This window comes from Ananas comosus, linkage group 4, assembly GCF_001540865.1.
Source record: "Ananas comosus cultivar F153 linkage group 4, ASM154086v1, whole genome shotgun sequence".
NCBI lineage: Eukaryota > Viridiplantae > Streptophyta > Magnoliopsida > Poales > Bromeliaceae > Ananas > Ananas comosus.
In genome coordinates, this window is record NC_033624.1 from 8,277,225 (window position 1) to 8,287,912 (window position 10,688).

At 44.1% G+C, this 10,688-nt stretch overlaps 1 protein-coding gene and 1 long non-coding RNA gene across 3 annotated transcripts in view; one reads left to right on the plus strand and one right to left on the minus strand.

Moving 5' to 3' along the window:
- LOC109709611 overlaps positions 1-6,669 on the minus strand; it is a 36,517-nt gene extending 29,848 nt beyond the window's left edge. Inside the window, exons 1-3 of one of the 2 annotated variants that reach the window (XR_002216167.1) lie at positions 6,571-6,669; positions 6,388-6,493; positions 5,334-5,492 (exon numbers count right to left, since the gene is read on the minus strand). This is a non-coding gene — a long non-coding RNA (uncharacterized LOC109709611). The remainder of the gene's footprint in view (positions 1-5,333; positions 5,493-6,387; positions 6,494-6,570) is intronic. The other variant, XR_002216168.1, reaches the window with a different exon arrangement.
- On the plus strand, positions 7,865-8,644 carry LOC109709062. The gene has a single exon (XM_020231134.1). It carries the CDS (start codon positions 7,865-7,867, stop codon positions 8,642-8,644), a length of 780 nt encoding a protein of 259 aa, XP_020086723.1.

The following is a 10,688-nucleotide window of genomic DNA, read 5'->3' on the forward strand; positions in this document are numbered from 1 at the left end:
GCATTCATACATTGTATCTTGATTACTTTAAATCAAATACAAAGCTCACATAATTATTATATTCATTCTTCCAATACATACATTGCCATCTTTTAAATGAATAATTTACATTTACTTTCATCAACTATAAATAGATGAAATAAATAAGGTACAACTATACTCAATGGATGTCCACTATCTATGGAACGCTGTCCATACCACGATCCTCGATCACCCCGCACGAACTAGAACCTGCATGGTTAGTGGGGTGAGTACTACTGAAAGTTCCTAGTGGGTTTGGCTGCCGACCTCGCCGACTCACCCACTAGGTTTATTCAGGCATATGTAGGCAAGAAAAGAGAATAGATAGTAACCAGTTATAACATGTAACTACTACAATGCCTGCACAAAGCTGAAAGAAACAGTAGACAATAACTGAAATTGATGCATGCATGCTACTAATAACCTTTACCCAATCCAACTGGTTAACCATTTGGTTACCAATAACTCACTAACTAAATCCCAAGTATCGGGGAGACGCAAGCTACATTCTGACGGGATCGTCTACTGGGGAAGACGCTAGCTCCTAATCCAGTTAATGACTACTCCGGAGCTCATCGCCCAAGGAGGAGCGACCTTACCTTGGGCATTAGACTATTATGAGTATGATCCAATCCTCGCTTAGAGGATACACTGACAATGACACTCTTTAACTAGCTCTTTATGCTAGATTTACTTGTCCAACTCTAGATGCTAATCAGTTCATCTAGTTCTAATGCCACACATTTTACAAGCTCATTGACTTTGTTTAACATTTATAACACTGGGTGCCACTCATGCAATCTATTCACAATGTATTTGTCACTATTTAATAGTCCAGTACAAGTTCATACATCTATAGGGTTCTATGTTTACTAGTCACTGTTCACAAGTAATTGTATTGTCAAGTATACAATTAGACCACATGTAACATATGGAAACTTGGAGTTGCGATGTCAACTTTGACCTAGAGGGTCAAAGTGAGGATTGAGCTAGTTGGACATCATCCCCGAGTGATTTGTGATGCGTGTGAATGAATTCTGGAGATAAATAAGTGTTTCGGCGCAAATTGGGCGCGAAACGAAATATAAAGAGAATTTCGGATTTCCGACGCTAATTTTGATTAAAAGAATTAAAGTAAGGCGTGAGGATAAATTGTGGTATCTCCGAATCAATTGTGAAGTTTCGGAAAAGCCAAGGGTGTGTTTTCAAAGGGTTTTGAAGTATTCAGTGCGAAGTGGTAGTGCAAAAAGGAGAAATTTCTGCCGTGTAATGAAATTGGAGCCGATTCTATTGCTAATTCGGCTCAAATAATGTCAAAATGAAAAGGAATTGCTTCCAAATTAAATTGGTAGCTTATGAAGGTCCCTTGGTATATTTTGGAAGTATTTGGGTGAAATCGGAGTGAAAACGGAAACTTTAGAATTTTCTGTAAAGAACGGGACTGAGAAAATTAGCAGAAAATGCACAGTGTCAGAAAATTATGAAAATTGGAAGAGATGTCAGGAACATTTTAATGAGGCTAGATTTGAAGTTTCAGATTTTTCTGACACCTGTAGAGAGAGAAATATCATTTGGAAGTTATCTGATAAAGATTACAGTTTGGGACAGTTCGCAGTGACCAAACGGGGTCGAAACTGAAATGTTAAAATTTCAGTGGACTTGTTAAGTAAAAACGAACATTCCTGTCAAATTTGAGCTCAATCGGACTTTAGGAAGAGCTTACGAAGGGTATCTGATCCAAGGTCGCTAAACGGATAAGTCGAGGGGCATTTTGGTAACTTGGACAGGTTTAGTGGAATTCCACTAACCAGCCAGGTTCCCCTCCATCCTTATCCCCTCTGCCACCTCTCCATTCTCTCTACGTAGAGAGAGAGAAGGAGGAAGGAAGAGAAGAAAAGAAAAGAGAGGAAGAAGAAGAAGAAGAGAAAAGAAAGAAGATGAAAAGAGGTAAGTTTAACCTCTCCCTGCATCTCTCTCCCTCTCATCTCTCCCTGCTGCTACTGGTTGTAGCAGCAGTAGCTTCAGCAATTAGCTCAGCAGCAGTAGTAGCTGCTGTCAACAGCAGCTTCAGCTGCTGTCAACAGCAGGCGCAGGAGCAACAGCAGCAGCAGTTAGCAACAGCAGCAGCAGTAATAACAGCAGTTAGCATCAGCAGCAGCTGCAATAACAGCAGCAGCAGCATCAGCAGCTTAGCCCTGCTGAGCTGAGTAGCAACAGCAGCTCAGCCTGCTGCTGAGCAGTCAGCAGCAGCAGGGCAAGCAGGCAGCAGCAGTAGCAGAAGCTGTCAACAGCAGCAGCAGCTTGCGCAAGCTGCTGAGCAGCAGCTTCAGCAGCTGCAGGAGCAGCAGCAGCTTAACAGCAGTAGCAGTAGCAGCAGCTTGCGCACAGCTGCTGTCAGCAGCAGCAGGAACAGCATCAGCAGCAGCTGCTGCAGGGGAAAGAAGGAAAGGAAAGAAAGAAAGAAAGAAAGTAGAGAAAGAAAGAAAAGAAAGAAGGAAAAGAAAGGAAGAAATCTGCAGGAAAGAAAGAAAGAAAGAAAGAGAAGAAAAAAATGAAAGAAAGGAAATGAAATAGAGAGAAAAATGAAATCGAAGTCTTTGGGCAGATTTCATTAATTATTTTTGAGATTCTTGGGCTAAAAAGAGTTGAATTACTCTAGTGAATTGTGAAATTGCATTGAAACGAGCTTCTATAGAAATTGACCCCGATAATGCACTTTTGCAGGATAGAAGTTCTAAAGCGAAATTGACCGCGTACAAACCTAATTGGGGGTAAAAGAAACGCGCTGGCGAAGTCGGTTCGGCAATCCGTCGCTCCTACGCGAAGATATCGCCAAAAGAAGATTTTCGGCATCGATAGTCGCGAGCGCGGGTCGCGGTTCTCGGGAAAGCGCTAGAAGCGCATTTCTCCCTTTCCGGCATCAAAGAAAGGTGGGTTGTGCTTCACCGAAGTGATTAGGTCACTTCCATGCCAAAGTAAATCATAGTTTCATTTGACGCATATATGACGATAACTGTCGGCATATGAATGCTAAATGCATATAAGTAGGCCTATATGAGTGTGTGGGCATATGTTAATGCTAGATGATCCATGTGAATGTGAATGCTAAATGAATATGAATAGGAATATGAATATGAATATGAGTATGAATATGAATGCCATATGAATGCTAGATGCACATGGATATTGAACGCTAGATACATATGAATGAAATTGTCGAAATGTGAATACAAATGCTAAAGTAAACATAATTGTTGATACATGATACATGAAAGCTAGTGTTAAAGGCTTATGAATATGAATGTTTAACGTCTATGTCTAAACATATATGAAAGTGAATGTATTGATAACCATATTAGATGTATAATTGTTGATACATGAAAGCTAATACTTGTGAATATGAAGGTTTGATGCTTATATCCAAACACATATGAAAATGAATATACTATAATTCAAGCTATATGAATATCGATAATTCTCGTTGATTAGAAACCTCAACGGTAACAAGATACATGAGAACATGTGAACTATGAACCTAGGCAAGAACACCTAGGGTGATGTATAGATCGAGTGGCATGAGTTTAAGTTATTAAACATAAGAAACATAAGTTGGACATTATATCGACGGTGTGGAATGAACCTAAGTTATTAAACCTAGGTTGGACATTGTATAGATCGAGTGGCATGAACCTAGTGTTATTGAACATAGGTCGGACATTAACCTAGCGTCATTGGCCCTAGGTCAAGTAAGTTAACCTAGAGTTGAGATCTAGGAGAAAGAATATTAAACCTAGTGTAAACGAACCTAGGTTATGATGTAATGAAACACTCGATAAAAAGTAAATCAAGTTGTGAATTATAGTGGCAATAGGACCACTAGAAAGTGAATAGTATAGACCTAAGAAGGTCGTCAACATAGGGTCAGTGAGTAAACCCTTAAGTTGTGAAATGGATTCCGGAATCCTTAGGAATGGTGTGATGGCAGAAATAGAATCTTAACTACGGGATTGACGGTTCTCCTCTCCCGGTAGTGATTCAACGGGATTGACGGTTCTCCTCTCCCGGTATGCCATGAAACAAGTGAAGTGAATCGAAACTACGGGATCGACGGTTCTCCTCTCCCGGTAGTGATTCAACGGGATTGACGGTTCTCCTCTCCCGGAGCTAACGGGTTTGACGGTTCTCCTCGCCCGTTGAGCTTGAGCGACTTAGGGTCACGGGGATCGACGGTTCTCCTCTCCCTGTGATGGACCTAGTGTCGCGTGGACTTAAGGCTGAGGTGTTGTGAGACGTCCTTCACCTCGAGCCTGACTTGACGCGGTACTCCGCGGTTGATTGACTCAAGACCGAGTCGAGTGGCTAGATGGCTAAGGTAAAGTAACCTTAGGAAAGAATCGCCAGTGAGTACAGTAAGAATAAAGAATAAAGCATAAAGAAAAGAATAAAGAAAATAGCTAATGAATGAAACTAGCTAAGAAAGAATAAAACGGCTACAAGTAAAGAATGGCTAATGATATAAAGTAGAATCAAGTAAGCTACTTTCATGATTTACAGGTATTGCATAGTGCATAGCAGCGAGGCAAGGTATGGTTCTATTTGTTGCATCGTTAAATATCTATCTATCTATTTGTTGAACTAACCTACTGTTGCCTCCTTTGGACCTGGTGGGTCGAGCTCTTCTCTTGGGTGGCCGTACCCACTGGGAACTATATTTATATAGTTCTCACCCCCGTGTTGTTTTGGGGGTACAGGTTACACGCGAGCGGCGCGGCGGCGCGAGGACAGGGCGTAGCTTCGTAGATAGCGCCCCACCACTGAGACTGAGATAGCAACACCCTGAAGAGGTCAAGTTCAGAGTTCAAATGGAAAGAAACAAAATTGTAGTAATTTGTATAAGTTTCATATTAACTTAAAAGCATATGTGGTTATGTAAATGTAAAATATTATAAATGTAAAAGAATCTCTGAGATGAATACTTGTAATAGCATAGTTTGCACTTTATGTTTTCGATACATATGCAATCTACATACTTGCTACAGTTCCTGTTTGGAACCTCTTGTATTGCATTGTTTAGATTGTTGACGCCTAGAACGTACAGGGGAGGCTCTGTCCGTTCGGCGGTCTGTCGACGAGCCCGAATCCGACCAAATAGGCGGAGCTCGGGGCGTGACACCACATGTCATAATTAACCACACATCAAGCTCGACCCTATAACGCATGAATTTCAGCTAAACATATACAATCCATGTATGCTCAAGAACGACGACATAAACATAAAAGGTCATTCGATGACTTCGGAAAGCACCACCCACCTTTAAATAATACCGGAATGCGAGAAATCCACTTCCCGCAATTTATGAACCATCCCGATCCTCGCTCGCGACAAACGAAGCTAAAATGAGGTTTTCCTTATTAGCGTGCCGTAGGCTCGTTGGAATGTCAATTTGAACTTCCGAGCGCGTCCACTATTCCTTCATAGAGGAATAAAAGAGATTAAGTTCAGGTCATATTTTCATTTTTACAAACTTTGCATTTTAACTCCAACTTGTATATATGTATATATTATTAACATATACATATACCTAGTCTTACTATTAAGCTTCCTATCAATTCTGTACTTTAGTAACTGAGAATTAGGGACAAATAATACCAACTTCAAACAGGATTTAGTGGGATTTTAGCTCAGATTTTGTCTCCCAACCACTAATCCTAAGTATACATATACATATACATATTACATAGAGTTAGCTCCATAGAGCCCCTAACACTTAGAAACTTCCACACTTAAGAAGTTCCTATTTAACTTTTCTTCACAGCAGGGGGCATCTTTCCAACCAAAATTCAAGACCCATTCACTGCAAATTTTGCTCTAACCATCCATCAACATGTATATGTATATATATGTATGCAGTTTTATATAGTTTCCAAGGCTTCTATAGCACTTATACATGTTAGTAACTAAGAATTCACAGCCTAAATCACCAAGAACTCACAGCCTACTCCCTCTCTAAATTAAATACCACAACCTTAAACAGGGAAGAAGCTCAACATGTCTCAGGTTACTTGTCTTATATGGATACAATTGACATGTAACTTACCTTCATGCTTAATGGATTCCAAGGGCTCTAACATTAAAATCTGTAAGTCAATCATTTTTAGAACCTTAATATGCAACATCTAAACCAGGAACAAGCATAATCCATCTCAGATTTTACTCTAATCATTCATTCAAATGTACATTTATATGCATATATGCTGTCCCTGCAGAATTTCTCAGCTCCATACACAATTATACCCACTTTAACAATCTAGAACTCTTTCAAAGCAAACAATACTACTCAAATTTGAATTGGGCATCATTCTAACCTGAATTCAGAGCTTCCCCAAGTTACTCTCAGCTCAATTCTCTTCTCCTCAGCTGAAATTCTTGCTCGGCAACTCTACCAGGCCAAAAACATCAAGTCTGCAAGCTCTAGCAGCAAGAAACAATTATGTAGATCATCTCTAAGTCAATTAACTTGACTAAAATCAGATATTAACCAAGCTTACCTTAATTAGATGCTGTACCAAGTTGCTCTTAGCTTCTGAAACCTTCCTTTCAGCTCAATTTGCCAAAAAAAACTGCACTTCTCCACTTTCTTCTTTACCTACTTACTTCTACAGTTGAGAAAGAAAGAGAGGGAGAATTAGATAAAGAAGAGATGAAGATAATGATCCCAACATCTAAGCAGGTGCTGGGTACCTGGGGTTAAAAGATAAGACCAAAAAATCGCACTTTAACCCCCCAAAGGACTGAAGTTGCATTGTAGTCCAGCAGTTCGCAGTTCAGTCCCTGCAGGTTCACAAATCAGTCCCTGCAGGTTTACAGTTCAGTCCCTGCACTAACAGCAGCTGGCAGTAGCAGTTTTTAGCCCCCTTTGCGCATCTAATTTACTTCGAGTCCATTCAAACACTTCCAAAACACATTAATAAACCTCCACAAGCTACTAATTTAGCTCGAAAGCAACCAATTCCATTTTAGCATTTATCTTGATCATTTCACGCCCGACTTGCATCAAATACTCAATTACCTTCAGAAATCATTTCCACACTTCCAAAATCACTCGGGAATGATGCACATCCAATTCAAACTTCACTTTGATCTTCCAGAGCAAAGTTAGCGTCGCAACTCAAAATTTCAGTACATTACAAGGATGGACCTAGGAGACCCTAGGTTGGCAACCTTAAGGCTATAGGTGCGTGAGTAAGACGTGAACCTATACCGGTGGCGGAAGTTGATCGATTGGGTCGAAGTTGATAGTATGTCTCTAATGGTTGATAAAGACGGATTCGAGTGGTATTATTTCTCGACTCGAAGTGGTTGTGTTGGCTGCCGACAACATGACGCTAAGAGTCTAGAATGATTACCCTTGTGTGCTTCCGCCCGATTTCGATGTTGAGTTGTTTGTCTCGTAGTTGCAGGAAGTTAACGGGTTAATGTGATTAACCAATTTGTTGCATTTCAGGAGCTATGGCACCGAGGGGACGCCCTAAGACTAGATCCACTCCGGCACCACCTCTCGAGTTGCCCGAGCAGTCGGGATCTGGTGAAGTGCGGGAGTTACGAGCGCAGATCGCTAAGATGGTTGGCGCAATGCAGCACCAAGAGGATCAAATAGCAAGGCTGCAGGAACTGGTGGCATAGCAGGCTTCAGCCTAGGGGGATGTTGAGCGGCCCACGCCTCCAGTGGTTGCGCCCATCGTGACAGAGGGTGTGGCAACGGCGGCCGTGCCGGTTGCAGCGAGACCCGCCCCGGCTATGGTAGCTACTGGTTTGGGGACTTCAAACCCCGAAGATGCGGCTATGGCGGCGGAGAGGGAGCACGCACTAGCGGCCCTTGTGATGTTCCGAAAATTCGATCCGCCAGTATTTGACGGGGAGAAGGTCGAGCCTTGGATGGTCGAGTCATGGGTAGACTCGATGGAGACCTTGTTTGAGGACCTCTACACGTTAGAGAGGGACAAAGTGCACCTCGCCACACGTTGTTTGGAGCGGAAGGCGAAAGTGTGGTGGAAGTGGATTAAGCGGGATCGGTCTTCCGACCTTCCGCCGTTGACGTGGGAGGAATTTCAGGGTTTGCTATTTACTAATTACTTCCCCGATAGTGAGAAGAAAAAGCTCCAGGAGCAGTTCAGAAAGTTGAAGCAGGGTAACCGCTCGGTAGGGGAGTATGAGCGGGAGTTCTCACACATTATAAACTGCGTCCCCGACGTAGTGCGGGACGACAGGGATCGAGCGGATTGGTTCGAGCGAGGACTCCGGCCGGATATCTATAGGGCGGTTCACATTCTTAAGCTCACTTCCTTTGCGAAGATGTTAGATCGGGCGTTGTGGGCGGAGCAGGGTAATGCCCACGTCCGTGAGGAGCGCGAAGCATTCGAGAGGGACGGTGGAAAGAAGCGGGCTCAAAGTGGCTCGAGAGCTCAGTCAAAGTCAAGAAAGTCCCCGAAGTACCCGCGAACTCAGTCCAAGGGCCGTAGACCTCAGCGGTGTGCTATTTGTGGTGGAAATCATGTACCAAGGGCTTGCGGGAAGCGGGAAGGAAAGTGCTTCACTTGCGGTCAGGCGGGACATATCAGTTGATACTGTCCGTTGAGGGCTTTGCCCACCCCGTCTGTGGCATTGGCTCCGACGACTCCAGAATATTATGGAGGAGCCCCACCTACTGCTGTATCTGCCGGACGTGCTATGGCGCCGTGTCAGCCCGAGGTGACGCGATCGGCTCTAAGCGGATGGGTATTCGCCGCTCAAGCCGAGGAACCTACCGAGGCCAAGGAGCGCTATGTGGTGGCAGGTATGGTTTTAATTAACGGAGTTCGCTTCAGGGCTATGTTTGATACAGGTGCTACACATTCATTTATTAGTAGACCGTTCGCTGAGATGCATGGCATAGAAGTCCAGTTGAGTGATAGCACTTGGTGAGTAGAGGGCCCCGGGCGTGCATTTGTCTTTAGGAAAGAGTGCTTGGCTTGTCCGGTGCAGTTGAGCAACTGGATTATGCCGACACGGATGTTAGTGCTCAAGAAGTTGAAGGACTTCGACATCATATTGGGCATGAACTGGCTCTCGAGATACTATGCGTCTATCGACTGCAAGAACAAGGTGATAACGTTTTGTGAGCCAGGACAGGAGGAGTTTGCTTATCGGGCGTGCAAGAGCTCGTGCTTCGCCGCGACGGTGTCGGTGCCGAGGGTGAGGAAATTGGTTAACAGCAGTTGCGTGGCTTTTTTGGCGACCGTTGTGGAGGTCGAGAGGGTGCCTCCGGCGCTCGAGGATTTGTTCGTGGTCCGGGAGTTTTCGGATGTATTTCTCGCGGAGTTACCCGGGATACCACCGGATCGGGAGATCGAGTTTGTGATAGACTTGGTTCCCGGGACCGCGCCGATCTCGAAGGCTCCATATCGTATAGTACTGGCAGAACTAAAGGAGTTGAGGGATCAGTTGCAGGATCTCCTTGATAAGGAATTCGTCAGGCCGAGTGTATCGCTGTGGGGAGCCACGGTATTGTTTGTGCGAAAGAAGGATGGATCGTTTCGACTTTGCGTAGATTATCGCGAGTTGAACAAGGTTACTATCAAGAACAAGTACCCGTTGCCCCGAATCGATGACTTGTTTGATCAGTTGCAAGGGTCTCGAGTGTACTCCAAGGTAGACCTCCAGTCCGGTTATCACCAGTTGAAGATAAAGCCGGAGGATGTGCAGAAGACCGCGTTCCGTACGCGGTATGGACACTATGAGTTCACCGTTATGCCGTTGGGCTCACCAACACCCCGGCGACGTTTATGGATTTGATGAACCGTGTCTTCAAGGCGTATTTGGACCGATTTGTCGTGGTCTTCATTGACGACATCTTGGTCTACTCTCGTAGAGACGAGGAGCATGCCGAGCATTTGAGGTTGGTGCTTCAAGTCCTTCGGGAGGAGAAGCTATATGCAAGGTTGAAGAAATGTTACTTTTGGCTCCGAGAAGTTGCATTTCTAGGGCATGTTATTTCCGAGGGTGGAGTTTCAGTTGACCCAAGAAAAGTTGATACGATCAAGGATTGGCCTCGCCCAACGAATGTCACGGAGGTCCGAAGCTTTGTGGGCTTAGGGGGCTATTATAGACAGTTCGTAGAGGGTTTCTCGAAGATAGTTATTCCGCTCACCCGTTTGACTCAGAAGGGCACCAAGTTTATTTGGAGCGTCGAGTGCGACCGGTGTTTTGGAGAGTTGAAGGAATGATTAACTTCGACTCCGGTGCTCGCCCTACCGGTGCAGGATGAAGACTTTGTGGTGTATAGCGACGCGTCCTATTTGGGTTTGGGGTGTGTTCTAATGCAAGGCGGGAAGGTGATCGCGTATGCATCCCGTCAGTTGAAGAGCTACGAGAAGAACTACCCTATCCATGACTTGGAGTTAGCTGCGGTGGTATTTGCTCTTAAGTTGTGGAGGCACTATTTGTATGGCGCGCATTGTGAGGTATATACTGACCACAAAAGTCTAAAATATTTGTTTACACAGAAGGAGCTCAATATGCGGCAACGGCGGTGGTTGGAGCTGTTAAAGGATTATAATGTCACAATCCTCTACCACCTCGGGAAGGCGAATATAGTCGCGGATGCGCTTAGCAGGAAGTCGGTAGAGAA